General features: G+C 39.4%; 2 protein-coding genes across 4 annotated transcripts in view; one reads left to right on the forward strand and one right to left on the reverse strand.

The window, feature by feature from the left end:
- PHTF2 (putative homeodomain transcription factor 2) overlaps positions 1-22,967 on the reverse strand; it is a 177,745-nt gene extending 154,778 nt beyond the window's left edge. For both annotated transcript variants that reach the window (XM_060107588.1, XM_060107587.1), the window contains exon 1: positions 22,773-22,967. The gene's annotated coding sequence lies outside the window, so the exon portion shown is untranslated. The remainder of the gene's footprint in view (positions 1-22,772) is intronic.
- A 319-nt stretch (positions 22,968-23,286) lies between these two features.
- TMEM60 (transmembrane protein 60) lies at positions 23,287-27,508 on the forward strand. 2 transcript variants are annotated; one of them, XM_060108223.1, is made up of 3 exons: positions 23,287-23,498; positions 24,778-24,905; positions 26,815-27,508. In XM_060108223.1, the coding sequence occupies exon 3, from the start codon at positions 26,865-26,867 to the stop codon at positions 27,264-27,266; it is 402 nt and encodes a 133-aa protein (XP_059964206.1). In that variant the 5' UTR covers positions 23,287-23,498; positions 24,778-24,905; positions 26,815-26,864; the 3' UTR covers positions 27,267-27,508. The 2 variants fall into 2 exon arrangements, with proteins under 2 accessions (XP_059964206.1, XP_059964205.1); XM_060108222.1 differs by lacking the exon at positions 24,778-24,905.
- Positions 27,509-27,980: the final 472 nt, after the last annotated feature.

A 27,980-nucleotide genomic window follows, 5' to 3' on the forward strand; every position in this document is an offset into this window, starting at 1 on the left:
AAATGCAAACTACAAAAAATGCTACAAAAAGTATGAAAATATCAATTTTTCACTTTACTGTCCTTTAATCTCACCGAATCTTTACTGACAAAAATTCCAGCTTATCTACCAAAATAAGGATCCTCTTTCTAATCCCCAGTGGTGTAAATAATATGCATTTCATATAGAAAATGTGAAAGGATTTTTTATTCAACCAATCTATTAAATATATAAGATATTTAATATATTTGGGGAATATTTAAATGGTCACATATAAATAGTATTTTTTTTTTAAATGAAAAAGCTTCAGTGGAAGTGAGGAAAACAGTACCTGGTTCAAATAAAATAATCTCAAAGTTTTTTTTATATACTTTGGTTTACACCAAGCTACACTAAGAAATAAATTTCGAAAATCAACTGAACAGTACACTAGGTACATAAAATGTTCTAAATATTTTCATTATATTCATTTGGATTTATGGACATAAAATTTCAATCAATTTTGTTTAAAAAAAGAAACACAACCTTTTTTCAGGTAATGGTAAGTTTTGCTCTACAAACTCATTTAACAGTTTTTCCATTGTGTCAACAACCTTTCAGTGACATGGAGTGGCTCATATCTATTTTTAAAACAGGTTTTACAGCATGCTAAGACAGATTCCTGAATCAGACATCTGACAAGGCACAGACACATGAGTATAAACAACAAGAAATAATAAATCAACAAATGATTTCATGAATAATAAAGATTATTTCTAAAGCTTTTCCAACTTCTTTGATTCTAACGGTCCAGGAATACAGGTTTATAGTCTCTTTTATCATGATAGTTCATGATAAATACTTTTTATGCTAAATTGACACTAAAATTAATTTACAGAAAAAAGTAGAAATATTAAGCTTATTGGGTACCTTAAACAGAGGATCTTAATCTTTTTTGATCAAATAATTTGATAGAAAGATGATATTAAGATATAAAAATAATCCAATTGTGAAAACACAGAGCTAACCATAGGCATAACATTTAAATATTGCCATAGACAGTTACTCTGAGCTAATTCTCTCAACGCTGCTTTAGTCATCATACTTGTCAAAACATCTGAAATTACTCTTTACTATGTCAAGGTCTACACAAAATGCATTTATAATGCCAAAGACTAGGATAGAGGCAAAAGATGACTATGAAGAGACAGTATGTTAAGTCTGCTTTAATAGAATCTCACTATCAGGGACTTGCCTGGTGGCGCAGTGGCTAAGAATCCACCTGCCAATGAAGGGGACACAGGTTCGAGCCCTGGTCCGGGAAGATCCCACATGTTGCGGAGCAACTAAGCCCATGCATCACAACTACTGAGCCTGTGCTCTAGAGCCCGCGAGCCACAACTACTGAAGCCCGTGCCTAGAGCCTGTGCTCTGCAACAAGAGAAGCCACCGCGATGAGAAGCCTGCGCACCGCAACGAAGAGTAGCCCCCGGTTGCCACAACTAGAGAAAGACCGCGCGCAGCAATGGACACCCAAAGCAGCCAAAAATAAATAAAATAAAATTCTATTAAAAAAAAGAAAAAAAAAGAATCTTACTATCAAATACCCACAAGTATTCTTTGCACAGATATAGCCAAAGAAAAATCAAGTTTTTAACCACTCCCTATGTTAGAAAAAAAAAAAAATCAGTCTATGGAATACTACATAATGTTACAATGTACTTCTCTCATAATTCTAAAACAAATTTCTCTGTTCCAGCATGACTCTCACTACTCTCAGAAAATAATTTATGCACACCTCTGACACTTCACTTGTGCTGTAATTCTCATTCCTTTTCTCCACTCATCCATCCTTCTAGATCCGTTCAAATCCTACTTCCTCTAAGATGAAGCTAGCTTTCTGTAAGTGTTCATTTGGAACAGTTGAAGCTGGATGTCTCTTCCAGCACTGATTTGTACTAATAAATCTGGTATTTAAATAAAAATGCAAGCAATATAGCCACACATGTCATTCAATCATATGTAAACACCCTTAAGGAAAAAAAGAGGCATCCTTCTCCCTTTGTGTCTCACTAAGTACCCAACACACATAGCAGAGAAAAAGCAATGACTAAGCATCAGGAGAACTGGGTTCTAGATTCAAGTTCTGACACTAAGAGCTAGGGCTTTTGAATTAGTTACTGAGTTCTCTGGGCCTTCTCACCAGTGCCATCTAGTCAAATATTCCACAACTCAATAAAGGTTAAATAAAAATTCGAATAATGTACAGGAGTTCCTGTGAATTCCTTTACTAACACACCCAAAAATATTAACATTAGTTAAATCAGTCATACATATTTGGAATCTCATTATTATGCTACTCAGCAACCTTGTGTCGCTCCCCACTGCACTTAGAATTGTATTTAGACCCTCTAAAGTCTCACACTAACCTACTTACCCAACATTATTGCTCACTGTCTTCTCATACACCTGTTTCAATCATACCACACTTCCTACACTTTTCTACCTCTGTGCCAAAATTAACAGTTCTTCTCTTTCCAAAACAAGGAAGATTTCAAGAAGGCCTCCTAAATTCTACTTTCTCTATAAGTTTATCCCAACTTCCTCCATAAAATACTTCTCATCCTGTTCTGTATTCCCATTACACTTAATATGTTGTTTTGCACAGACTTTTGTATACTTGTCTGTATATGTGCCCCTACCACTATCCATAAGTTCTTTGAGAGCAGTCCAATGTCTTTACGACCTCAGAACTCTCCGATAGCTTTTTGTATATATTAAGCACAAATGTTTACAAACCAAATTAAACAGTTGCCAGCCAAAGTATTGGTACCATCACAGATGAACGAATTTAATTTTTCTATCAACTGGAAAAAAAAAAAAGAAAAAAGCACAACAATGAGAGTGGTCAGTTAAGTTTTATTTGGGGCAAAATGAGGACTACAGCCTGGAAGACTAGCCTTTTCACAAAGCTCTGAGGAAGTGCTCCGAAGTGGTAGCGGGTGAGGTCGGTATATATGTGATTTTAGTAAAGGTGGGGATACATGCAATTAATCACACATTTTGGCAGAAGGTTGCTACTAGTCACAAGAAGACCGCTGCTAGTCACGAGGAGCAGATGTCTCCCTGAATGATTATAGTGCTTTTCCAGATATGGAAGTATACAAGAAACCGCGCTCATAAAATCTTCTGAAAATATCTAACTACATGAAGGCCTGTACTGCCAGTTTTTCCGAGAGCACAGAGTGCCTCATTCCTGATCTCCACAAACTCCACCCTGAACTCCTTTCAGGGTGTGTTGAAGGTCAGCGACCACAATGACTAACAACTTCATTCTTGTAGTGCCAGATGCAGAGGGACAATTTTTAGTTGGCAGGTCAGAAATTAAAAATTCTACCTGCCAAACTCCTGCACTACCCCAACATGCATATAAACATAGAAACATACTCTTCCCTAGTACTAAAAGGTACAAAAACATTGTAAGTTTAATTAATATGGCTGGTTTATTTGCTGACATGTCACTCAATCAACCAATATATAAGGATCTGCAGACCTATAAAGTACAATGAACAGGAGTAAAAGTCAAACCTGCCAAGTCTAGTCTACCTCTATTCCTAAATGCTAAAGTAAAGTTATATATAACTCAGTTGCCTCCTCCAAGGCTAAAATAAGCAATTTTTAGACTTCAGAAACTAGGAACAAACTTTCCTTAAAAAGGTAATAAACACGAAGATTCAAACCAAATTTTTTCATACTGATATTGAAGTTAAAAAAAAAAGTGAGGGCTTCCCTGGTGGCGCAGTGGTTGAGAGTCTGCTTGCCGATGCAGGGAACGCGGGTTCGTGCTCCGGTCCGGGAGGATCCCACATGCCGCGGAGCGGCTGGGCCCGTGAGCCATGGCCGCTGAGCCTGCGCGTCCGGAGCCTGTGCTCCGCAACGGGAGAGACCACCGCAGTGAGAGGCCCGCGTACAGAAAAAAAAAAAAAAAAAAAAAAAAAGGGAAATTCTGGTAGGAGGAGCCTGGTGTGGACAGAAAGAAACCTACGAGTTTCAGGGTTTCTATTTTCTAATCATATGACCTACAAATTGTTACAATTTCTTGAAAACTTACAGAATTCTTCATCTGCAACAGGATTTTATTTCATGGAAATGTTGTGAAGAATAAATACCACAAACTATATGTTTAAAGTCACTTCCAATCTTAGGATAGAAAAATCAAATGCAAAATGAGGTCTAAGAGGTATACACTTTCTATTATACCAGTTCATAAAAGGAATATTTGTGATTCTTATTTTCCTTCATGGAACCAACACATAGTCTGTGTATTTAGGGCTACAGGAGAACACCTAACCTAAGAAGAAAAATTACAGCCAAGTAACTTCTGTGTAAATCTGTATTTATAAAAACATGCTGTACTACTGTGAAATCTAAGAGAATAACTAGAGTTATAATCTTAATACCCACAAAACCCTCTGTAGGACTTCCTGATGTGTACAGCCAACCCACCCTGTATGTCCTTTAAAAGCAGTTCTTTGAATTTCAAGTTTCTTAACTTTAGCACATACCCACAAAATCTCTACCAGTAGCATTCCTTTGGGCTTTTTTTTTTTTTTAATATTTAAAAGGTCCTTCAAATACTTAATTGATAGTGTATTGTGTAAGTGATTCTTGTTTTGACTATTGTGCCATTTGGAAAAATCAATAATGAAATACAATCTAAATGGCTTAACTTCCTCATTTACTCACAAGAAATTTTTTACATCAACTGTTCAGTCATCAAATATGGATCTGTTATTAGAGGCCTCTAGTAAAAACATTAACTAAATTAGTGTTCTAGGTACTCCATAACAAAATGATAATGCATGAAATGATAATCAAACGGTTTAAAGATTTAACAGATCGTCAAAATGAATTTATTTAGATTAAAAATTGCTACCTATACCTCATTAAAAATACCATGAATAAAATTTGAAAAACACTGCTTTAGAGATGTTTCAGCCAGTATCTGATAAATACATTAATAAATATTAATATAAATATTAATTAAAATTAATATATTAATAAAAATATTTAGGGGCTTCCCTGGTGGCGCAGTGGTTGAGAGTCCGCCTGCCGATGCAGGGGACACGGGTTCGTGCCCCGATCCCGGAAGATCCCACATGCCGCGGAGCGGCTGGGCCCGCGAGCCATGGCCGCGGAGCCTGTGTGTCCGGAGCCTGTGCTCCGCAACGGAAGAGGCCACAGCAGTGAGAGGCCCGCGTACAGCAAAAAAAAAAAAAAAAAAAAAAATTTACTGAACACTTACTAATATTGCACTGTTGTAGGCGCTAAGGTCACAACAGTGAACAAGAAACAAGGTCCCTGCCGTGACAAAACTTACAATACAGAAAGAGACGATAGAAAATGAACAGCAAACAATATAATTTTGTGTTGAGGTGGTGCTATCAAGGAAATAAACAGGGAGATATAGTTGGGATGGAGTGGGGTACTTTTGGAAAAGATAGCCAAAGAAGTCCCCTCTGAGATGACACGTGAATTGAGATCTGAAGGATAAGAACAGCCAGCTATGCTAAGAATTGAAAGAGGACATTCTGAGCAGAGGGAACAGTAAACACCAAGACCTTGAGGTGAGAATGAGCTCAGAATTTTTAAGGAACAGAAAGGAAGCTTATTTATGGGTAAAACCAACAAGATCTAGAAATGGACTAGGATGGGGCAGGTTGGGGGAGGGATTAGGGAAAAGAATCTAGGTTTTGGGTTTGAACCATTTTTCTGAGATGGATGCATATTTTCTTTAAAAAAAGGTTTATGAACAACATTGTAAAGTAACTATACTCCAATAAAAATTATTTTAAAAAAAGGTTTATGAAAGTAATACAAAAAAATAGTTTTAGACCTGTTAAGGTGACAATACCTATTTGACATAAAAATAAAGATGTCAAACAAGTAGTTACATACTTGAGTCTGAGCTCAAGATAAAGATGGAGATATGAGTATAGAAGCCATGAACACACAGTCAATATTTAAAATCAGAGGTGGGTTACACAGGTATATGCATTTGTGAAAACTAAAGTATACTTAAGACCTGTGCTCAGAGATGACTTCCATAAAATCACGTGACTGACATATCAACTAAGAAGAGTGTAATTAGCGAAGAACAGGGTTCAGCCTCAAGTCGACTACTATTCAGAGAAGTGAAACAAGAGAGGCCAAGAACAGAAAATGAGTAGAAAGAAAGCAGGTGAGTGTGATGTCACAGAATCCAAGAGAGGAGGGTCTTTTACAAAGGAGTAGGCTGCTAACAGATCACTGGATTAAACAAAACAGAGGTTAGGATGAACTTGGGAGGAGCAATTTAAATGGAGTAGGGGAGATAGAAGTCAAGGTGAAATGAGAAGAAGAAAGGGCTGATAAAGAAGAGGACACCTGTAAAAAAAAATCACCGAAGATCGCTAAGTGACTCCCATTGTTCCATCTTCCTTTTCCTTTTGCAAACATGTTGCTGGACACATTGTTGCCCAAAATAAAGACCTTTCCTAAGCCAGGTGTGGCTGTGACTATGTTCTGGTCCAGGTACAGCGGTGTTAGGTGCAACTTCCAAGTTAGGCCCCCTAAAAGAATCTCACTCAGTTGGAGAAAGCCCTTGGTTCTTTCCCCCCTTTCCATTTCCTGCTCCCTGGAATGCTGTTTTAATGGCCAAAGCTCCAGCAGCCACCATGGACAGTGATGTTGAGACCAGAAGCCAGGTGTATTCATAGATAGGAAGGAACCTAGGTTGCCGGATGAAGCCACCTTACCAGTTCTGACTGTCTGCCTCCATATTTCTTGTATCCAAGATTATAAATCCTTATAGTTTTAGCCATTGTTATTAGCAGCCAAACCTAATCTGATACTGCTGAGTATAATACTTTTGATATATACTTTTTTTTTGCCATCAAAACTTTGTAAATATTGTTCAAATGTCTTTTGGAATTGTACGTAACTGAGAAGTTTGCAGTCAGCTAGATTCCCCTCCACACCACATATAGGTCAGGTTTTCTTTTTGGCCAGGATGCCAAAATAATTCTCTGCTTATTTCTGAAGTTACTAACTACTAGGGTGTAGTCATTTTTCAACATTTCACAATTTTTTTTCCTGGTGTTCAGAGCGTTTCAACCTGCAAACGTAATTTTTGAATGATATTTCTGAAATGTTTTTTCTGTTCCATTTGGTGGAGTCTCTATTCCAGGGATATAAGTTATGCTTAAGTAGAATAGTCTTACTGTCTTTTCATGGTCATTTCTTTCATTTATTTTTTTCCTGTAGTGTATTTGTAGAGTTGCCATGCCATCTTTAAAAAAAATCTTGATCGTATTTAACATGGGGAGTGCTACACTGAGCTCCTACTTATTTAGATATCTAATGGGTTCTCCTTGACAACTTCAACATCCTTTTTACCTTAGCTGGGAACATTTTTATTTCTATGCACACATGTGCATGCACACACCACACACAAACTTCAATTTGAGATCTGGATACTGCTTTTAATCTATTTTTCTATAACCCATCAATGCAGGAAATGGACAAAGAAAGCTAAGTTTGGACTGAGTACAGCCACTGCTGAAACGTCATTAAGTGTCCTATACCAGGATCCATCCCCCCAGTCAGAGGGCTATCCTACCTTCATGGGCTTTGGTTCTTGCCCTTAACAAGAGTACCTTTCAAAATGTCAATGCTCCCTGACAGTGTGAGGCTCGGCATTAGTATGCGGGTCTTCTCAAGGATTTTTCATTGACTTTTTGTTTCCTACTCATCTCTTAGATCTGCTTCCCTGGAGAGTGTTAGTGAGGATACTTCCTGTTTTGCAGGCCTCATCTTTCCTTAGTCTGGCTTCTGGGATATGGGGCTGGAATTATAAACCTTGACAGATACACCCAGTATCTTCTCATTCCTTCCTGGCCTCCACTTTTTGAAGTATTTGACATAAGGTTGTACATACCCCTTTCTCGTGCGCTTCTATTCCATTTTTTTGCCCTCTCCTTCCCCCACCCACTTTTTCCTATTTTCATTTGGTTTTTAGTGAAGGGAAAATTCTGTGATTCTACTTCATTTTTACTCACAAATACCTAAATTTATTTTTTAACATTTATTTTTTAAGTGCTAATGACAATCTTTTGAGTTACTGACTCAACTGAAAAGCAAAATTTAAATATTCTAAAACAGGATTCTAAACTAACAACAGCTGCAACTTTACTTCTGTTATTTCTAACAGAGGGAAGTAAAGGGAAGACACCCAGTTTCAATTCTTTTTATAAATTTAAGATACTAAACAGAAAATACAGAACCAAGCTTAAGCTCTTCTGTGAACCTGTTACAACTACCTCCAGGGAAAACAAATCTAAAATGCATTTTTCCTCCTCCAATCTACTTTTCTTTTATTATCTACTCAATTTGGTACTTAAGCAAGGAACCCTAGAATCTTTGTCTCCTTCCCTTTCCCAACACCACCAATTCTCTACCTGGCACACAGGAACCATTCAATAAATATGAAGGAATAAATCAATGCATCTACCTGTCACACTGCCAAAACATCTCTCATATAACCCCTCCCTGGCCCCACTACCACAGACCTGGTGCAAGCCCATAGTATCTACTACCAGGACTACTCTGACAGTCTCTTATTATTTCTTCACTTTCACCATTTATCTTTCTAAAATACTGACCTCAACATGCTTCTCTGCTTCTTAAAAATCTCTAATGATTTCCTATTACGTAAGAAAAGGGTTTAATCAGCATAGTATACAAAAGACCTTCTTTTACAACCTTATCATAGATTCACTGCTTTTATAATCAGTAGCATCCATCACCTCTACCTTCTTCCACACACACCCTACCCACTCCAATCTGCCATCCACATACATATCCTACAGTCAGGCCATGTGGGTTACCAAATATATTTTCATGCTTGCCTTCTAGACCTGGTGATAACTCCTCTGTCTAAAATGACTTTCTCCTTGTTCTGACCTATTTGACAAGTTACTTTGGATTCTTCCAGGCCCAGATCATCACAGGAAATTAAGTTGTAAGAACATATAAGGAATGGTGTGCAAATGACTTAATTACTTAAAGAGTAATTTAAGATTTAAATATTTCAAACCACCAGGAAAAAAATGGTAGACTAAACACAGGGGTCTAACAACTTCACTCCCTTACAATAAGTAACTGAAACTACAGCAAAAGCGTACACATATAAGAAATGAGCTTGGAATTAGTTCTAAGAAGGTGGATGAAGGGTTAATGGTGAAATAGAAATAAGAACCAAACTGTGTCCCCTGGGTTTTCTTCCCCCATAGTTATAGTGGCCAATTTAAAATTTGGACATATGGCTTTAAATATACCAGATAACTTCTTATGGGACAAGTGAACTATTCCTGGAAACTGAGTCATTTTTAAAATAATGAACATATGGTTGGTCATCAAATCTCACTATTTCATGTAATACCATTATTAATATGTCCAGATCATCAATTCAAGGCTAATAAAAATGAAGTTTGGGGGTTGGGCTTCATATTACTACTAACTACCAAGCCAACTGGCCCAAGCTGCCTGGAAACTCAGGAATGCAACACAATTTATTAGCCACTACACTGATAACATTCTTCTAACCTGAGGGAATTTTGTATAAATCAGGAAACCAACACTTCAATTTCTAGCCCATTCAAATCCATACCACAGAGGAAAGTACTTTCTAAACGTACTACAACTATTATTTAACCAGAATCATGAGCTCAACTATGTATAGCTTATTCTCTTCACTGCTGCCTAATCTCTTCAACTATACAGCACTATACCATTTTATATAAAGGACTTCAGCACCAGAGGATTTTGGTATCCCCAGTGGGGGGTCCTGGAACCAATCCCTGCAGATACCGAGGGATGACTGTATAAGACACAAGGTATGTGCTCAGCAAATGCAACTATTCCATTTCTCTTCTTCCCTTCACAGCAAAATTTTGCTATCTCCTCCTATTTCTCCACTTCCTCTCTTCAATCCAATCATGCCTTTACTCCCCACACTCTACTGAAAGTTCTCTTTAAGGACACGAATAAATTCAGGTTGCTAAATCCAATGGTCAGGTCTCAGTTGCTCATACGACACACCTGACTATGCTTCCTCCTCTTGGAACACTATTCACTTAGCTTCTAGGAAACCACTCTCTTGGGTTTGCTCCTAACTTTCTGGCTACCCCTCAGTTTCTTTGCTGGCTCCCGTCTTCTCCCTGAGCTCAGTCCCTGATATCTTCTCTGTCTTCACTCAGTCCCTTGGTGATCGCTTCAAAATATCTTAGTTTAAATACCATGTGTATGTAATGACCACTATATATGTAGATTACATCTCTAGTCTAACCTGTCTCCTAAATCCACTACATTAGAAAAAGTCAAACAAGTTTTCTTTGGACTTCCCACAGCCTACTATGTTGCTGGGCATTATAAATATACAAGAGAAAACTCTGTATACATTATTTCTTACATATATTTAGACTAGAACCCTTTCCTCATGATGCATCTCATGAGACATACAATTAACTAAGCCACTAAATACAGCATACTGAGACATCTTTCAAGTAGTTCCAACTTCTCACAGCACAAATTAACTATACGAAAATGGGCAAACTTTTCTTCTGATTGAAGAGAGGTAATAACTGAGTTTGAGGCTTTTTTCAAGGCAGTTCACTCCATTAGAAGAGAGCTTGCCTCAAAAATTTCCTTATTCAGAGATAAATTGGTCTCTCTTAAATTCCATTCACCTGTATTAGTTATATACTCTAAATGGGCACAGAATAAATTTACATCTTCTGCCTTCACATAAAATAATACAGTAAGTAGATGCTGTTGTAATCTCTTCTTTTTCCAGATTAGATATTCCTAGCTCCTTCAACTGTTCTTCACATAACATGCCTTTCAAACCTCTCACTATCCAGGTCATCTTCCTTATCAGCTAAGATCTAAATTCCTGGAATCTAGTTGGCCAACAAAACAACCTATTTGAAGAATGCAAAACACTGTGAACTTATAACTTCTACTAATAGGGACATGATCACTTGGTCATGCAGCCTAAGGATATATTCACTTTTAAAATTTTTAGCAGCCATGACACTGGTTAACTCAATAATCCTTTCTAAAAAATATAGGTGTATTACACACATCCACACACATAGATGCTCACACATATACAATGCACTTAGCTATATCCACTAAGAGGGCCTAGACACAATGATTCCTCAGTAGCAATAAGCACATCTAACAACCAAATCTCTAAATACTATTCTACAGTAAAGAATCAAGGCTCCTTAGAGAAATGTCTGTTTCCAGGGCTGGCATAGAGACAGTGTAAGGTGATCCTGGAACAACTTGTTGGGTCAGAAATTAAAGCGCTCAAAGAATAATAGGGAAAGTGTCAGAAGAATAAAATAAGAATCAGGGCTTCCCTGGTGGCGCAGTGGTTAAGAATCCGCCTGCCAATGCAGGGGACATGGGTTCTTTCCTGGTCCGGGAAGATCCCACATGCCACAGAGCAACTAAGCCCGTGCACTACAACTACTGAGTCTGTGCTCTAGAGCCTGCGAGCCACAACTACTGAGCCTGTGTGCTGCAACTACTGAAGCCCGCACACCTAGAGCTCATGCTCTGCGACAAAAGAAGCCACCGCAATGAGAAGCCTGCGCACTGCAACGAAGAGTAGCCCCCACTCGCTGCAACTAGAGAAAGCCCGTACACGGCAATAAAGACCCAATGCAGCCAAAAATAAAATAAATTAAAAAAAAAAGAATTTTAAAAAATCAATGAGCCTATACTGATACAAATGAATGAATGAATAAATAAATAAGAGAAGGAAGCTTTCTTTGTAGCAGGAAGCCTTCTTTGCACCAGGAAGCCAGCTAATAAACACAGAAGAAATTGGTGAACTGGGAAAAAAATATCACTATTTGGCAACCATCTTTTTTTTCCCCAATGTTAGTGAGGTATAATTGACATAACACTGCATAAGTTTAAGTCGTAGAACGTAATGATCTGATATATGTATATACTGCAAAATGATTACCGCAATAAGTTAACAACCATCACCTCAGTTACATCGTTTTGCCCTTGTGATGAGAACTTTTAAGTAACCATCTTGAAAACTGATTTGTACAATAATCATCAATAGATATTAAAGCCAATGGGTAAGTTTGAGAGTAATAGGATATTTACATAATCAAAGTATCTCTCCACAGGTACTTAATAGTTACAAGGAGGGGCTTCCCTGGTGGCGCAGTGGTTGAGAGTCTGCCTGCCGATGCGGGGGATGCAGGTTCGTGACCCGGACCCGGGCGGGGGCGGGGGCGGGGGGGTGTCCCACGTGCCGCAGAGCAGCAGGGCCCGTGAGCCATGGCCACTGGGCCTGGGCGTCCGGAGCCTGTGTTCCGCAGCGGGAGAGGCTGCGGCAGTGGGAGGCCCGCGTACCATACACACACACAAAAAAATAGTTACAGGAGTGAAATAATGACTTAGCTTTGGAGAAACCTGGCAGATACCTTCTTAACTAAATAATCAAAGTTATCATCATCAGTAATAGGAGAAACTGCAGCATTTGCTTCTTGATACAATGTACTGGAAAGAACATTATGTCTGTGATATTCCTGCCAAAAGTATATAACCTGACTCTAGTCTTGAGAAAAAAGAACCACAGCTGGAACTCACTTTTAGCATTTCAAAGATTATTACTTAGAGAAGGCAAAAAAACAATTATGCTTGTATTCGTAAATATTACTCTAAATGTTCTGTTTTTGTAACATTGGCCAAGGCTTTTAAAACTTGGTTAGTTACTAATGTAAGGAGTCCTTTATTGGCAGTGTATGGATGGATAGCTAGTTGCTATAGAATGTGCAATTCCTCTATTTCTTGGATCATGTCTTCAAAGGGAAAAGGAAACAATTCTTCTTTCTCAGCCTTACTTGAACCTTTGTATATATACCAGAGTAGTATGACAGGCATCAAAACTTCTGATCAAGGGTCCTGAGATTTTCTTCTTGAGTTTCTTTGTATTAAACTGAATTTTCTTTTAAGATCATAGTTTTAAGTTGTTAGCATCAATGGTCTAATTTAACACTTGCAGGACTTCCCTGGTGGTCCGGTGGTTAAGATTCTGTGCTTCCAATGCAGGGGGCACAGGTTCAATCCCTGGTCAGGGAACTAAGATCCCACATACCATGCAGTGTGGCTGGGGTGGGGGGTGGAAACACCTGCAATGAATGTGTATGTGATTGAAGCAAATGTGAATCATGTTTTTTGAAAAGCACCTACAGTGGCAAAGTGACTTAACTGATCATGCATGTTCCCCAGTCCTGAGATATATACTTTATATAGTTATTTTACTTATTTTGTTAGCTGACTTAGTGCCTACATACATTTCTAATATTGATTGGGTATAATTATAAAGGATATTTATTGAATCCAGGGATTGCATTTTGAATTTGAATCATTCATGCATTTGAATCATCACTTAATTATTTTCTTTCCTGAAGTGTTCAATGTAAAAAATATTATATATATACACATATTTTTTTTTCACACATACAAAAGCTGAAAAAATTTCATCAGTAGTACAGCATTACAATAAATACTAAAGGAAGTCTTTCAGGAAGAAGGAAAATGATACCAGATGAAAAAAGAATTCCAAAGGAATGAAGAGCCTTGAAAATGGTAAATATGTGGGTAAATTTAAGAGCATTTTTTCTAACAAAAAACAAAAAAATATTTTTAATCCCTTTGAAAGACAAATGACCATTTAAAGCTAAAAAAGTAGAACTATATTGTGGAATTTATAACGTACGTAAAACCAAAATGTATGACAATAGCACAAAGGCTGAGAAGGGAATATGGAAGTATACTGTTACAAGGTCCTTATATGATATAAGAAGCTGTGTTTTACTCAAAGTAGATGTGATAAGCTAAAGATGTATACAGCCACTACAGACAGGCAGTAAAAAAAAGAGCTATAGATAATTAATACTCCAATAAAGGGGACAGTCATAAAAAAAAATACTCCAATAATACAAAAGAAGACAAAGTAAAAAGGAACAAAGAACTGATGCGCCAGTTAATTAACAAAAAGATTCGGATATTTTTCTGGATTTTGTGCTATTTGTAACATTTGTCAACATTTAAAAATTCGTAATTTGCTGTGGTTTCTTTTCTCATTCTTTTTTTTTTTTTTTTTTTGCGGTACGCGGGCCTCTCACTGTTGTGGCCTCTCCCGTTGCGGAGCACAGGCTCCGGACGCGCAGGCTCAGCGGCCATGGCTCACGGGCCCAGCCGCTCCGCGGCATATGGGATCCTCCCAGACCGGGGCACGAACCCGTATCCCCCGCATCGGCAGGCGGACTCTCAACCACTGCGCCACCAGGGAGGCCCTTCTCATTCTTAATAAATACTCACTTTCAAAAAAAAAAAAAAAGAACCGATGGGACAGATAAACACATAGCAAGATGGTAGATTCAAACCCATCAAAATCAATAATCACATTAAATGTAAATGGTCTATATTAAAAGGCAGAGATTAGGACGCTGGATTAAAAAAAAAAAAAAAAAAAAACAAGGACAAACTATATGCTATATACCAGAAATCCGCTTTAAATACAAACACACAAGTAGGTAAAAAGTTAAAAAATGTAAAAAGATATATCACACTAACACTAATCAAAAGAAAGCTGGAGTGGCAATACTGATAAAGTAGACTTCAGGCAAAAGCATATTACAAGAGGGCCATTTCACAACGATAAAGAGATCCATTTCATCAAAAGATGGTAACAATCCTAAATATGCATGCGTCTAGTAACAGAACTTCAAAATATATGAAGCCAAACTGATCAAACTGCAAGTAGAAATTGGCAAGTCCACAGTTATGTCAGAGATTTCAACACCCTTCTCTCAAAAACTGAGAGAACAGGGACTTCCCTGGTGGCCCAGCACCTAAGAATCCATCTTCCAATGCAGGGGATGCTGGTTAGATCCCTGGTCAGGGAACTAAGATCCCACGTGCCACAGGGCAACTAAGCCCAGGCACTGTGACTACTGGGCCTGCGTGTTGCAACTACAGAGCTCACACGCTCTGGAGCCTGTGAGCCACAACTACAGAGCCTGTACACCACAACTACTGAGCCCACACATTCTGGAACACACCACAACTAGAGAGAAGCCCACCTGCCGCAACGCAGATTCCACGTGCCACGACTCAGACCTGACACAGCCATAAATAAATAAATAAAATTATTTTTAAAAATTGAGAGAACAAGCAGACATAAAATATGTAAGGATAGAGAAGATCTGAAAAACTCTATCAATCAACTTGATCTGACATTTATAGAACACTCCACCCAACATTCTTTTCAAGTGCACATGAATCATTTACCAAGAGAGACTATATTCTGGGCCATAAAACAAGTCTCAATAAATTCAAAACGATTCAAATCACACAACGTATGTTCTCTGACCACAGTGAAATTAAATCAGAAATCAACATCTAAAAAATCCCCAAATATTGGAAGACTTGGGTACATACCTTTAAATAACCAACAGGGTCAACAAAGAAATCACAAAATCAGCAAGGATTTTTGAATTGAACAAAAATGACAACACGACATATCAACACTTGTGAGATGCCACCAAAGCACTATTTAGAAGGGAATTTTATAGCATTAAACATTTATACTAGAAGACAATAAATTAACAAATTAAGTTTACATTTTAAGATTCTAGCAAATCAAGAGCAAACAAAATGCAAAGTAAATAGCAAAATGGAAATAATAAAGAATAGAAATCATTGAAATTGAGAACACAAAATCAATAAAAAAACCAAAACCTGGTTCTTTGAGAATATCAATAAAACAGACAAACTTCTAGTCAGACTGAAATTTACAGTCAGGAATGAGAAAGGGGACATTGCTACAAATCTTACAGATATTAAAAAGATAATAAAGGAATATTATGAACAATTTTATGTCCATGAATTTAACAACTTAGATTAAATTGACAAATTCCTTGAAAGATACAAATGATAATAGATGCTCACTCAAAAAGAAATAAATAAAAAGCCCTTTGTCTATTAAAGAAATTTAATTTGTAGTTAAAATCTTTCCCATAAAGAAAACTCCAGGCATAAGTATGCAAGTCATTTAATATTGTCTTAAGTTTAAGATACATGGAGAGATCAAGTATTTATTAACTATCATGGGCAGGCACTATGGATATATAAGTTTGATATGGTTATGTTAGTATTTCAACAAAATCATTCTGGAAGGAAGCTGTGTAGAGAACTGGTTAGTACGAGGCTAAATTAAAAGTAAAGAGACCTGGGACTTCCCTGGAGGTCCAGTGGTTAAGACTCTATGCTTCCATGGCAGGGGGGCCCACATTCCATCCCTGGTGGGAGAACTAAGATCCCATATGCCGCGCGGCCGGAAAAAAAAAGTAAAGAGACTAGTGACAATAATGAAATGATGAGAGCATGAAATAAGTCAGTGGCAATGAGCATTTTTTAAATTTATTTATTTATTTATTTTGTTTTTCTTTGGCTGGGTGGGTCTTCGCTGCTGCACGTGGGCTTTCTCTAGTTGTGGGCAATGAGAGTTTGTATTTTAACTTGGGGTAGGTGTTGGGATAGGGCATGATTGAAAGATAGATAATGACTAGAGAGAATAACCAGATGCAGTGATGGATTGGACATGAAAGGCATGGGGAGTAAAAGAGTAAGGATGTTCCATGATTCTTGGCTTGAACATCAGAAGAACCATTCATTAGAACAGGGAATACAAGAGGAGAACAAGAAGGTATGTTTAATGTTTCAACATACGGTACATTTAGACATTCAGTGACCAAAAGGTAGGTCAGTAGGCAATGTGATAATACATAGAATCAACATTTAGGGAATCTGTGTAAATTAAGCTGCTCTATCTACCAGGATTACTTGCAATTAAAGCCTTCTCTATAACTGTACAATTAACTGCACAATGGCTTTTCTCTGTTAAAAAAACTTGAGGAGTAAGAAGGTAGTTAAAAGAGTTGAGAAGATAAGTCCCTTTCCCTATATACTTAATTGACAGTACAAGAGACCCAATTTCAGTGATCTTTTTACTGTCATTTAGAACAGCAAAACCCTATTTATTTGCTCTATCTGGTTTAATCAGTCTGACCTCCTTTCTTCAGAAAAAAATTTGAGAACGTGAAGCTCTCTCCCTATCTTTTCCCTTTTTTTTGTTGTATGTGGCTGCAATGATTCAATTCTTTATTCAACACTGCCTGTTACCTATATAACATCCATTGCCTCCTTTCAAGGTTTTCTTTGTTTGCCATTTTCTGCCTTTCCTTACTCTATTTGAGAATTGTATTCTTTTAAAAAGTATACCTGCTCAACTTAGTTGAACAATTGCAGCAACCTTTTTTTTTTTTTGAGCAAGTCTTATAAGCCAGGCAATGAATCAAGTGCTTCACATATATTAGCTCATTTAGTTTTCAAAATCTTGCAAAGTAGGTATCCCCATTTTATGATTAGATAAAACTGAACATCAAAAAGATTACATAATGAGGGGACTCCCTGGTGGTGCAATGGTGAAGAATCCGCCTGTCAATGCAGGGGACAGGGGTTTGAGCCCTGGTCCGGGAAGATCCCACATGCCACGGAGCAACTAAGCCTGTGCGCCACACCTACTGAGCCTGCACGATAGAGCCCGCGAGCCACAACTACTGAGCTTGCCCTCTAGAGCCCAAGAGCCAGAACTACTGAAGCCTGCGTGCCACAAATACTGAAGCCCACGCGCCTAGAGCCCATGCTCCTCAACAAGAAAAGCCACCACAATGAGAAGCCCATGCACCACAACAAAGAGTAGCCCCGCGCGCAGCAACGAAGACCCAACGTCACCAAAAATAATAAATAAAATTTTTTTAAAAAAGAAAAGATTATGTAATGAGCCCAAAGTTAGAAAACTGGTGGACTGTAGAATTGAAACTTGAACCTAGGTCTGTTGAGCACCAAAACTTCTGCCACATAACTTTCATAAGCTTTTTGTTACCTGTAAGAGACCTTTTACTGAATGTATAACTAAGGTGCTTTCATTCATGCAACAAACATGTGTGCCTACTACATGTCTTCAAACTTTCTGTAGATACACTTTTAATAGTCCCTTCCCCTACTGTTTCTGAAACTGGAAAGCTGCATACAGTACACTTTTTTGCCTTTACTTCCTCTCATTAAATGTCAAATTTAATCATGTTACGATTATTATCAGGTTGTGGTTCAGCCACGGCCATTTCCTGCTTCAGTTCCTGTTCAAAATGAAGTCCAGCATATTTTCTTTCCTAGTCCTCTAAGATTACCTGTTCTAGGAAGCAATTTTTTTTTTCTCATCTGAAAACTCACCTCTATTATTTTCTGTCATTTTAGCAATTTACAGGAAGCTAACAAGTTGGACTAAAAATGCAGCTTTCCTAAATGTCATTTAATATTTTCAACTTAGTCATATGATTCTGGTTATAAAGTGATCCACATTTATAAATCCAATGTGATATATATGGAGTCTAAAAAAAAATGGTTCTGATGGACCTAAGGGCAGGACAGGAATAAAGACGCAGACGTAGAGAATGGACTTGAGGACATGGGGAGGGGGAAGGGTAAGCTGGGACAAAGTGAAAGAGTAGCACTGACACATACACACTACCAAATGTAAAACTGATAGCTAGTGGGAAGCAGCTGCATAGCACAGGGACATCAGCTCAGTGCTTTGTGACCACCTAGAGGGGTGGGATAGGGAGGGTGGGAGGGAGACGCAAGAGGGAGGAGATATGGGGATATATGTACACGTATAGCTGATTCACTTTGTTATAAAGCAGAAACTAACACACCATTGTAAAGCAATTATACTCCAATAAAGATGTTAAAAATAAATAAATAAATCCAATGTGAGTATTTACGGTTCTGTGCTAACCTGAGGGGAAGACATAACCACGGGACTTTTTTTCAGATTTTTCAAGGAGAGTCCCAATTTAAAATATTCTGTCCAACAGTCACATCTCAAGTTTCAGTTCAGAAAAGACAGTCAAAGGGTATACATATGCAAAGGGTAGTTTGCCATATGGACTCTATATGGCAACAGAGTAGGTAAGGGGGGGGTGGTTAAGGGAAGGCAATCAATCACTTAAGACTCTTCTTTACTTTACCTTACTTTATTTTATCTTTATTTTTATTTTTTTGGCCGAGCCATGCGTCCTGCAGATCTTAGTTCTCAACTAGGGATTGAACCCAGGGCCCCTGCAGTGGAAGCACGGAGTCCTAACCATTGGACCTCCAGGGAATTCCCAAGATTCTTCATCTTTTTTAAATAATCCCAAAACACATCTCACAAATTTGGTGCAATTGCCTTAGTCTTCTTTTACAGCTTAGAATGAAGTACCCCAATGAAATAATGAAATAGTTGCTTGCCTGAACATGTTTGGAAATGAAATTTTAACTGACAGTAGGGAAAATAAGTATTCAAAGGTAAATATTAAATAAAAATGTAACAATGCACAAACTCTTGAGATATTCCTATAATTTCAGTATCTAAGTATGCAATTCATAACCACTAAAATTGCCCAGCCACATTTCCACACAATTATCATTTCAATTTGGCCTTCAAAACTACTTTCTGTACAGAGCCACAATTACTTGCCACTCCCTCAACAATCCATATTCCGGTTCTCTTGCCTCCAGTTCTGTGTGTTCAGTGTTTGATGCCTTCCCTCCCCACTAATCAAAATTATCAGTCACATTTTTAGGTTCCAGAGATAGCTCCCTGCTAAACCTCCAACCCCTTCTCAACTCTGTTCAATTTATCTGTTCCTTCTTCTTTATTCAGGGCTTACCAATGTGACAATACTTTACATATTTTGTTTAATACTAATACTCCCCTTTGAAGCACTATTCTCTCCACTTAACAGATAAGGAAACTAAAGATGAAAAAGGTTTGGTATCATGTTCAAGGTCACAAAGCAAAACAGGAATTCAAACGCTGGTCTGTCTGAACTCTTAACTGAATTCTCTTTCCATGAAACCACACACTCTACGGCACTCTCTTATAGTATATACTGCATTGTGTTACCATTATTCGTTCAAATATCTCTCTCTCCCACCAAAGGGATGTTCCTCAAAGACAGGGAGGGTGACTCCATCCTTACATCCCAGCAACACTCAACAGTGCCTATTATACAGTGATCTCAAAGAGTTACTGAATATTCAGTTTATGGTTTTACAGCACTATTTTCCATTGATTAGTCTCCTTCAACCAAATCTCTACGAAGCCATTTTTACTGTGATGGGAAGCACAACAGCTTGGAATATAGGCTTTGTAATCAGATTGATTAGATGTGAATTCCACCTCCACCAACTTATTAGCTGAGAAATCTTGAACACCTGAGTTAACCTACATTAACTCATGCGAGGACAGTAATTACAGTAGCTACCTCCTAGGATTAAAAGGATTAAATGAGGTAACATAGACAATCCTCATCTTTTCTTACATGCTACCCTAAATTTTCTTCGGCTCAGTCTAGTGTAGCCTTTTTCAATACAAGTTCCTTATGATTTTGATATTACTCAGCCATAATAAAGAATGAAATAATGCCATTTGCAGCAACATGGATGGACCTAGAGATTATCGTACTTAGTGAAGTTAAGTCAGACAGAGAAAGACAAATATCACATGATATCGCTTATATGCGGAATCTTAAAAAAGGGTACAAATGAACTTGTCTACAAAAGAGAAATAGAGTTACAGACATAGAAAACAAACTTATGGTTACCAGGGGGGTGTATATTGGAAGACTGGGATTGACATATACACACTACTATATATAAAATAGATAGCTAATAAGGACCTATTATGTACCACAGGGAACTCTACCCAATACTCTGTAATGGCCTATATGGGAAAAGAATCTAAAAAAGAGTGGATATATGTATAACTGATTCACTGTCCTGTACACCTGAAACTAACACAACACTGTAAATCAACTATACTCCAATAAAAACTTTTAAAAAAATGTCCTTGCAATTTTGAATGAAATGAACGAGCCAAAAAGGTTCATGGTTTAAAAATTGCTCAGGTCGCTTACTTGACTTTTAGGGCCAACTGTCCACTGCCAGTTTGGACTCAAAAAAAGTTTATTCTTGGAGGCTTGACTATGCAAGAGTGCCCCCATTGTATACTGTATTTTATTTGCTCACCACATTTTCAAGCCCTACCAGCAAGTTTGAAAATTGGAACACAGACACTTCCTACTTTACTACCACCTAACTTAACACTACCTGATGCAGGAAGACAACTAATCTGTGTGGGAGGCAGGCTATTTCCCCTGCAAGAAAACGCTCCTGGAACCACCTGTGTCTGGTCTCAGGCATGGCTCATATTCCCCACACCTCCATATTGGTCTGGAATCTAGAGGCTAAGCCACTACACCTGACAGAGGATACCCGTTTCCTTCTCTTAAACTTATCAACCCTTACTCCAAAAAGTTAGGATTTTATACTGTTATGCTATGTTATGGCTCTTTAGGCTAAAGTGCCTAGTTTCCAAATGATCAGAATTCCCCCTTAAAATTTTAAAAATCTATGAAAAAGCCCAGTTTTGGAGAAAAAAGTTTTTAAAAATACATAATCCCTAGAAACAAGAGCAAACACTAAGGCTATAACCACAGTCTCAAAGGGGGAAAAAAAAAAAAGAAAAATCTTCAAATGCTTAGTTGGCTAAAGCTAACCAAAAGCTATAAAATCAAAGTACCATAAATAACAACTAATCTCAAAGTAAGCAGAATATACCATTAACATGGTGAGCAAGTGTGAATAACAAAATACCTAACACATTCACCACGAATTTTAAAATTACTTGGTACGTAGATACAGAGATTAATAAATTGTTCCAGATTCTGTACTTCCCTAGACAGTATATGTTGTTATAAAGCAGGGCTTTTTTTTTTTTTGGCCGGGCTAAAAATTAATAGGGTGACAGATTAGTGACAGAATAATCTCTGAAGTTCTACAAGGAGGTGTTGCGTTAGAAAGCCACGACTCGAAGGAACAATACCAGAACACTGGCTGTCAACATCAGGCAGATAAAAATAAGAAAAGGTGAAGCACGCTGATGGACCGCGGCATTGTTTCCAGACAAGAAATATCCCTTTAAGGCCCATGCCAAGGATTTCAGCGCCAGCTCCGCAGTCAGTGCTGGAATCAGAAAACTAAACTGTTGCCCGCTCAGTGGGAGCAGGGCAGCGACCCCCTCCAGTCGGCGTCCAGCGCGCGCAGAGTCGCCCCCTCCTCCCGAGCCCTTTCCTCCGGCTGCTAGCTGGCCGCTCCCCGCCGACCCCGGCTTGGCCACCCGATGACCCCGCACTCCCTCCAGGACCCGACGCGCCCCAAACATAGCGCCAGGGGAAGGAAGCGAAAGAGAGGGGCCTTGGGAGGGGGCGGAGGGGCGGGAGGCGGCGCTGGGCTTCGGCCCATCACCATCAAGGCTCGAGGACAGCGCGGGTTCGGGAGGAGGGAGGCTGAGCCTCCGCCACCGGCCAAATGATAGTATCCCGGAGCGCAGGTGCCGGCGGCTGCCGAGGAAGTCACGGGCGGGGAGGACGACGCGTTGCCCCCACACCCCCACCTCCATACCACCCACCGCTCTTCCCCTCCCTCGTCCAGCTTCATCCTCCGCTTCTGTCAGAACCCAACGACCTCCACGCGGCCCGCCTCAGCGCGGAGGTGATGCCGGCTCTTACCGTAGGAAAGGGCGCCGCGCCGCTAGGAGGCGGCTGGAGTGCGCGCGGGAGACACCGAGGCAAACGCCGCCGTCGCCACGGGAGCCTGACGAGCCACAACGAAGCAACCCGCGGGCGCGCTGCCTCCAGAGCCGTCGCCCCACCCCCTCTCCCGCAGGATTTTGCGCCGGAGCCTGCAGTCTCCGCGCGCTGACTGGGAGACCGAGGGGAGGGGCGGGGCGCCCCGTGGAGGCGGGGCCCAGCGCTGGCAAGTCTGATTGACATCTGTGGGCCCAATGGGACCGCGGACTCTCCCGGCTATGCTTAGACTGACTTTCCTCCTAGCCCGTAGCAGTAGAGAGGCGGGCCTACTGGCTGCTTTTATTGCCGCCTTTTTGACAAACCCGATCGCACGGAAAAGTCGGTTGGTTGGCACTGGCGGCCAAATGGCCCAATTACCGCAGGGAAGGGGGCCTCTCAACCCAGATTGGCGTTCTCTCTACCTATAGGGTAGGCCCAGGGCGGTGAGACCCTGCCCCGGATGTGGGCGCGGCCCCGAGGTAGACCTGAGAGAGGTTCCACTGTGGCTGTTTGGAGAGGCGGAACTGAGATCTTTTTCTTGATTATCATGTGACGGGTTCTGGATTTAATGGGGGAAAAAGCGTGGTGGAAAAGGCCAAGGATCCAAACTGGCGAGTTTCCTAATCTTCGCGCCCCTCTGCGCTCTCCAGCCAGCGGCGCTGCCAGGTGAGTCCGGGGCTCCAACGAGCCGGCATCCTCCGAAGTGCTCTCGCCCCCCGCGCCCCCACACCCCGGTGCCCTGGCCTCCCGATGCTTCCGTGGGCCGTGTCGCCGCCCCTCATCCCCTCACCCCCTCACACTCCCGGTCCCAAACGCACATACACCTCTTGGCACCAGGATTCTGTTTGCATTGTGGATCATATCGTACAAGAACTGCGTTCAACTCCAGAATGTACTGGTCCCACAGTGCAGAATGGGGGGAGTCCGAATAGGGCACCGCTGGCGGACCGTCGGCATTCGAAGACGAAGGGCAAGGATAGTTTAGGAACGTCCTGAAGTTCTGAGACAAGTAGGCCCGAAAATCAGGTAAGTGTAAGCAGAACGCTGTTCCTTTGAAGGACGGTCAGGTTGGCCAAGGCTGTTGCAGCAGGAACCTTTAGAAAGTGACTCATTGTTTAGAATAGTTCTGTATTGGGGGCCCATTAAACAAAACTGTCTTCGGGAGAGAAGGGAAATGGGAGATGGTGTGGCAAACACCATGGACAAATGATGCAGTCCACACACCTGGCACCGAGACGCTGAACTGTGGGCAGGGGCCTTTAGATTGCCATTTAGGGGAAGAGCAGGTTTTAACAATGGATAAGGAAGCATATACTTAACTGTTTTGCAGGTGCAAGAAATAACCACTTCAAATGAGCAATACTTTAGTTGAACAAATTTTTGTTTTGGAGTATGCAGCTCCCTCCACCCTGCTCCCCCACCGCCCTTCTTTAAGAAGAAAGAAGAGTAGTAGTAGGAAACAAATATAATAAGTTAACGGAGATTTATTAATAATGAAATCGGAGTTGTAGGTCATCACTGAACCCCAGCATCCATAATGCTTCAAGTGTCATTTAAATATCAACAGAGTGCTTCCCAATCGAGGGCATTTTAGTAAAAGTGCATACAAAAGTTTGTTGCATCCCACATAATAGAACTTGTAGCCACAAGACTGTGTTCTTTGCAGCCTTTTCACCTCCAGTCTTCAAGTACCTGTGTTGAATGCAGCTCCCTTCCTATGACCAGTTGCTACTCAGTTCTTTACGAGAAAAAATGAAGCTTGACTCATCCAGTGGCTGGCTGATGGAAAAGTTACGTTTAAGCAACTGTGTTATCGTAAACCTTTTAAAAGTCCATACAAATGGCCAGATCGATTGGAAATGGGAATTGAGCAAATTCAGTTTACAGTGTGAAGCCCATCTGTAGTTACTAATCAGTACGTACCTCTCCACTTCTTCTTCCAAAGTCAGTCCCACATTCCACAATGGCAGCCTCTGGCCAGGAAAGGAGACCAGCACGGAAAATGCCTTCCTGGGAGCAAAAGCATCTGTTTTTCATACCGCAGTATGAAGTATCTGCCAGCCAAGTAAACAAGTTGAGTACAGGCAGATGGGTACAAAGGAAAGAAGGGAGCTAGGAGACTCACAGGTCACTATTGAAATAAAACAGATCTATACTCTTGCACCATGACAGTCACCCACTGTTTGAAGTAGTAGAGATGTAGCAAAGTTAGTTCTAAAATATAATTACTTAGGGGCTTCCCCGGTGACGCAGTGGTTGAGAGTCCGCCTGCCGATGCAGGGGACACGGGTTCGTGCCCCGGTCCGGGAGGATCCCACATGCCGCGGAGCGGCTGGGCCTGTGAGCCATGGACGCTGAGCCTCCGTGTCCAGAGCCTGTGCTCCTCAACGGGAGAGGCCACAGCAGTGAGAGGCCAGCGTACAGCAAAAAAATTAAAAAATAAAAATAAGTAAATAAATAAAAATATAATTACTTAAAACATGATAGTCTAGGGCATTTGATTTATCTAGCCAGTATCCTCACCTTTTCCCTGTTTCTTATCTTCCTGCATTTTTACTCCTATCACCCATGCTTTTGTTACCATCCCCATTACCTTCTGACCTTTTCCTGTTGCCATCAAGTGTCCTCTCTCATCCTCAGTCTATCACTGCCCAGTGGCTTATTTCCCTCTGTTTATAATCATATTTAGATTCCTCCTTTACTGAAAATTTCTTCTTGAACCTTCGTCATCCTCATTGTATGTCTGACCTTTCATCTTCTTTTCTCCAAATGTTTCAAAGGAATAAAATGTTGTCAGCTGTTTGCATTTCATTATCTTCTGTTAACTCCTCACCCAACTTCATGCAGCCTGGCTCCTGATTTCCCATTCTATTTACCCTTTTCCAAATGGTCACAAGGTTGACAAAAAAAACTTGAGTAAGTATGGAACATACTGTAAACCTATATGTGAAGATTAAATAAGTGCTTATACCTAAGTATTATAGATGAATGCATTCCTATCAAAATTCCAAGTTTTTAAGAATTAGTGATTTTAGCATTGAAAAGCGTGGAAGGTCAAAATAGTAGAAAATATTCTGGAAAAGAAAATGGTAAATAGGTACTAGACCTCACAGATATTAGAACATATCCAGTAACAGTCATACAGTACTAGTACAAAACAGAAATATAGATCAGTAAGACAAAATAGGACTATAAGAAATAGCCCCAATTACTGAATAATTTAGCATCTAAAATCACAAAATACCAAGTATTTAAAGTGGTTTTGATTATTGGATAGCAAGTAATAAAAAAGCATGACCGATACCACAAACCAGAAATATAAGTATTATTAAAAAACAAATTTTTAGACTAAGAAAACAGGTATTTGTAAAACCTTTGAGAAAATTTGATTTAAAAAATGCAAGACCCATAGATTAAGCTATGTGAAAATCCAGTGTTATCAATGTGTTCTATATTATTTAACCCAATGACCTCTTTAAAATCATAATTCTACTTAATCTCTTAATTTTTTATTAACTGTTTCCGTCTTATTAATACTCTCCTCTCTTGGCTTGATACCACCCCTTCCTTTTTCACTTTAATTTTGAATGCTTTTTCTTAGTATTCCTTGAAATTGAATGAAAATTAATAGGTGTGCAAGTGTACAAAAAGAGGTTAAGAACATCTCTATGGTGCAGGAAAAAGATCATGAGTGCCTGGACTTGTGTGACAGCAATGAAAAGGAGCAGACTGTCCTTGAGACATTTTGAATAGAGCTTATACCCAGTGGATATACTAAAAATTGTATTTTGTCACAGCTATAAGGAGTGATGGATATGTTGTCAAAGATGGCTACAGGTTTTATAGATGAGGAAAGTAAGACTGGTAGAATGTTTTCAAAATTAGGAAATAGGTGAGTGGGAAAGAGCCAGCTTTGTAAACCAGGAATAGAAAATTTTTTTTCTGGTGTCAAAACAATCTTGACTTTTTTTCCTTCTCTTAGGGTATATTTCCCTTTTTTCGACTCTGCAACAGCCTCTTTAAACTGTTTAAATGAGAATGTCCTTGGCTCAGAGAGTACTACTCACCTGGCTTTTCACATTACTCTTCTTGATCATGTTGGTGTTGAAACTGGATGAGAAGGCACCTTGGAACTGGTTCCTCATATTTATTCCAGTCTGGATATTTGATACTATCCTTCTTGTCATGCTGATTGTGAAAATGGCTGGGCGATGTAAGTCTGGCTTTGACCCTCGACATGGATCACACAATATTAAAAAAAAAGCCTGGTACCTCATTGCAATGTTACTTAAATTAGCCTTCTGCCTTGCACTGTGTGCTAAACTGGAACAGTTTACTACCATGAACCTGTCCTATGTCTTCATTCCTTTATGGGCCTTACTGGCTGGGGCTTTGATAGAGCTTGGATATAACGTCTTTTTTGTGAGAGACTGACTTCTAAGGACATCATCTCATTTTACTGCTGTTCAACAAGCTATCATTAAAGTGTTCTGAATCCTTGCAAGCTTGAAGAATGCCAGAGAACTGAGAAAAATATCAAATGTAATTTTATACTGCTTCCATAAAGTAGTCTTGTTGAATCGTGGACTTCTAGTCAACCCAAAACTTAATTATTCAATATTTGAGTTATTAGTACCCTTATTGTCCTGTGTAAATAAAGTTTGTTTTGGATCTTATTTTTCTACTTGACTATTGAATAATCTGTTTTAAGTATGTGATCAACATTTAAAGTAAATATAAAGCCTTTAATCTACATATTTGGGTAGAAGTTTAATATATCATGCCCCATTACTACCAAAGTAAATAGTGCTTCTCGATTATGAAGGAAAAACACAGTTACTGAAATAATTAGGGGCACCACTTCATGTTTACATTCAGAAAGAATCTGAGAGTTCGACAGTTTTTTATCTAGGCTAAGTTCATTGTTACCTCTGCCTTCTATTTGAAACAAATAAATTAGAGGTAGCATATTAAAACAGAGCAGAAGCTTGCCTCTTTCTAACGTTAGGGGAACTATACATCCCAGTTATGTCAGGAAAGTCCAGTTTATGCCTATTGTCCTGGGGTCTCAGGGAGTTAGTTCCCCTTTCATTCTTAGAAGTGTCCTGGTTTGAAAAATTATAGATCACCCTATGAGGGTACTTAACC

This window comes from Mesoplodon densirostris, chromosome 9, assembly GCF_025265405.1.
Source record: "Mesoplodon densirostris isolate mMesDen1 chromosome 9, mMesDen1 primary haplotype, whole genome shotgun sequence".
Classification (NCBI taxonomy): Eukaryota; Metazoa; Chordata; class Mammalia; order Artiodactyla; family Ziphiidae; genus Mesoplodon; species Mesoplodon densirostris.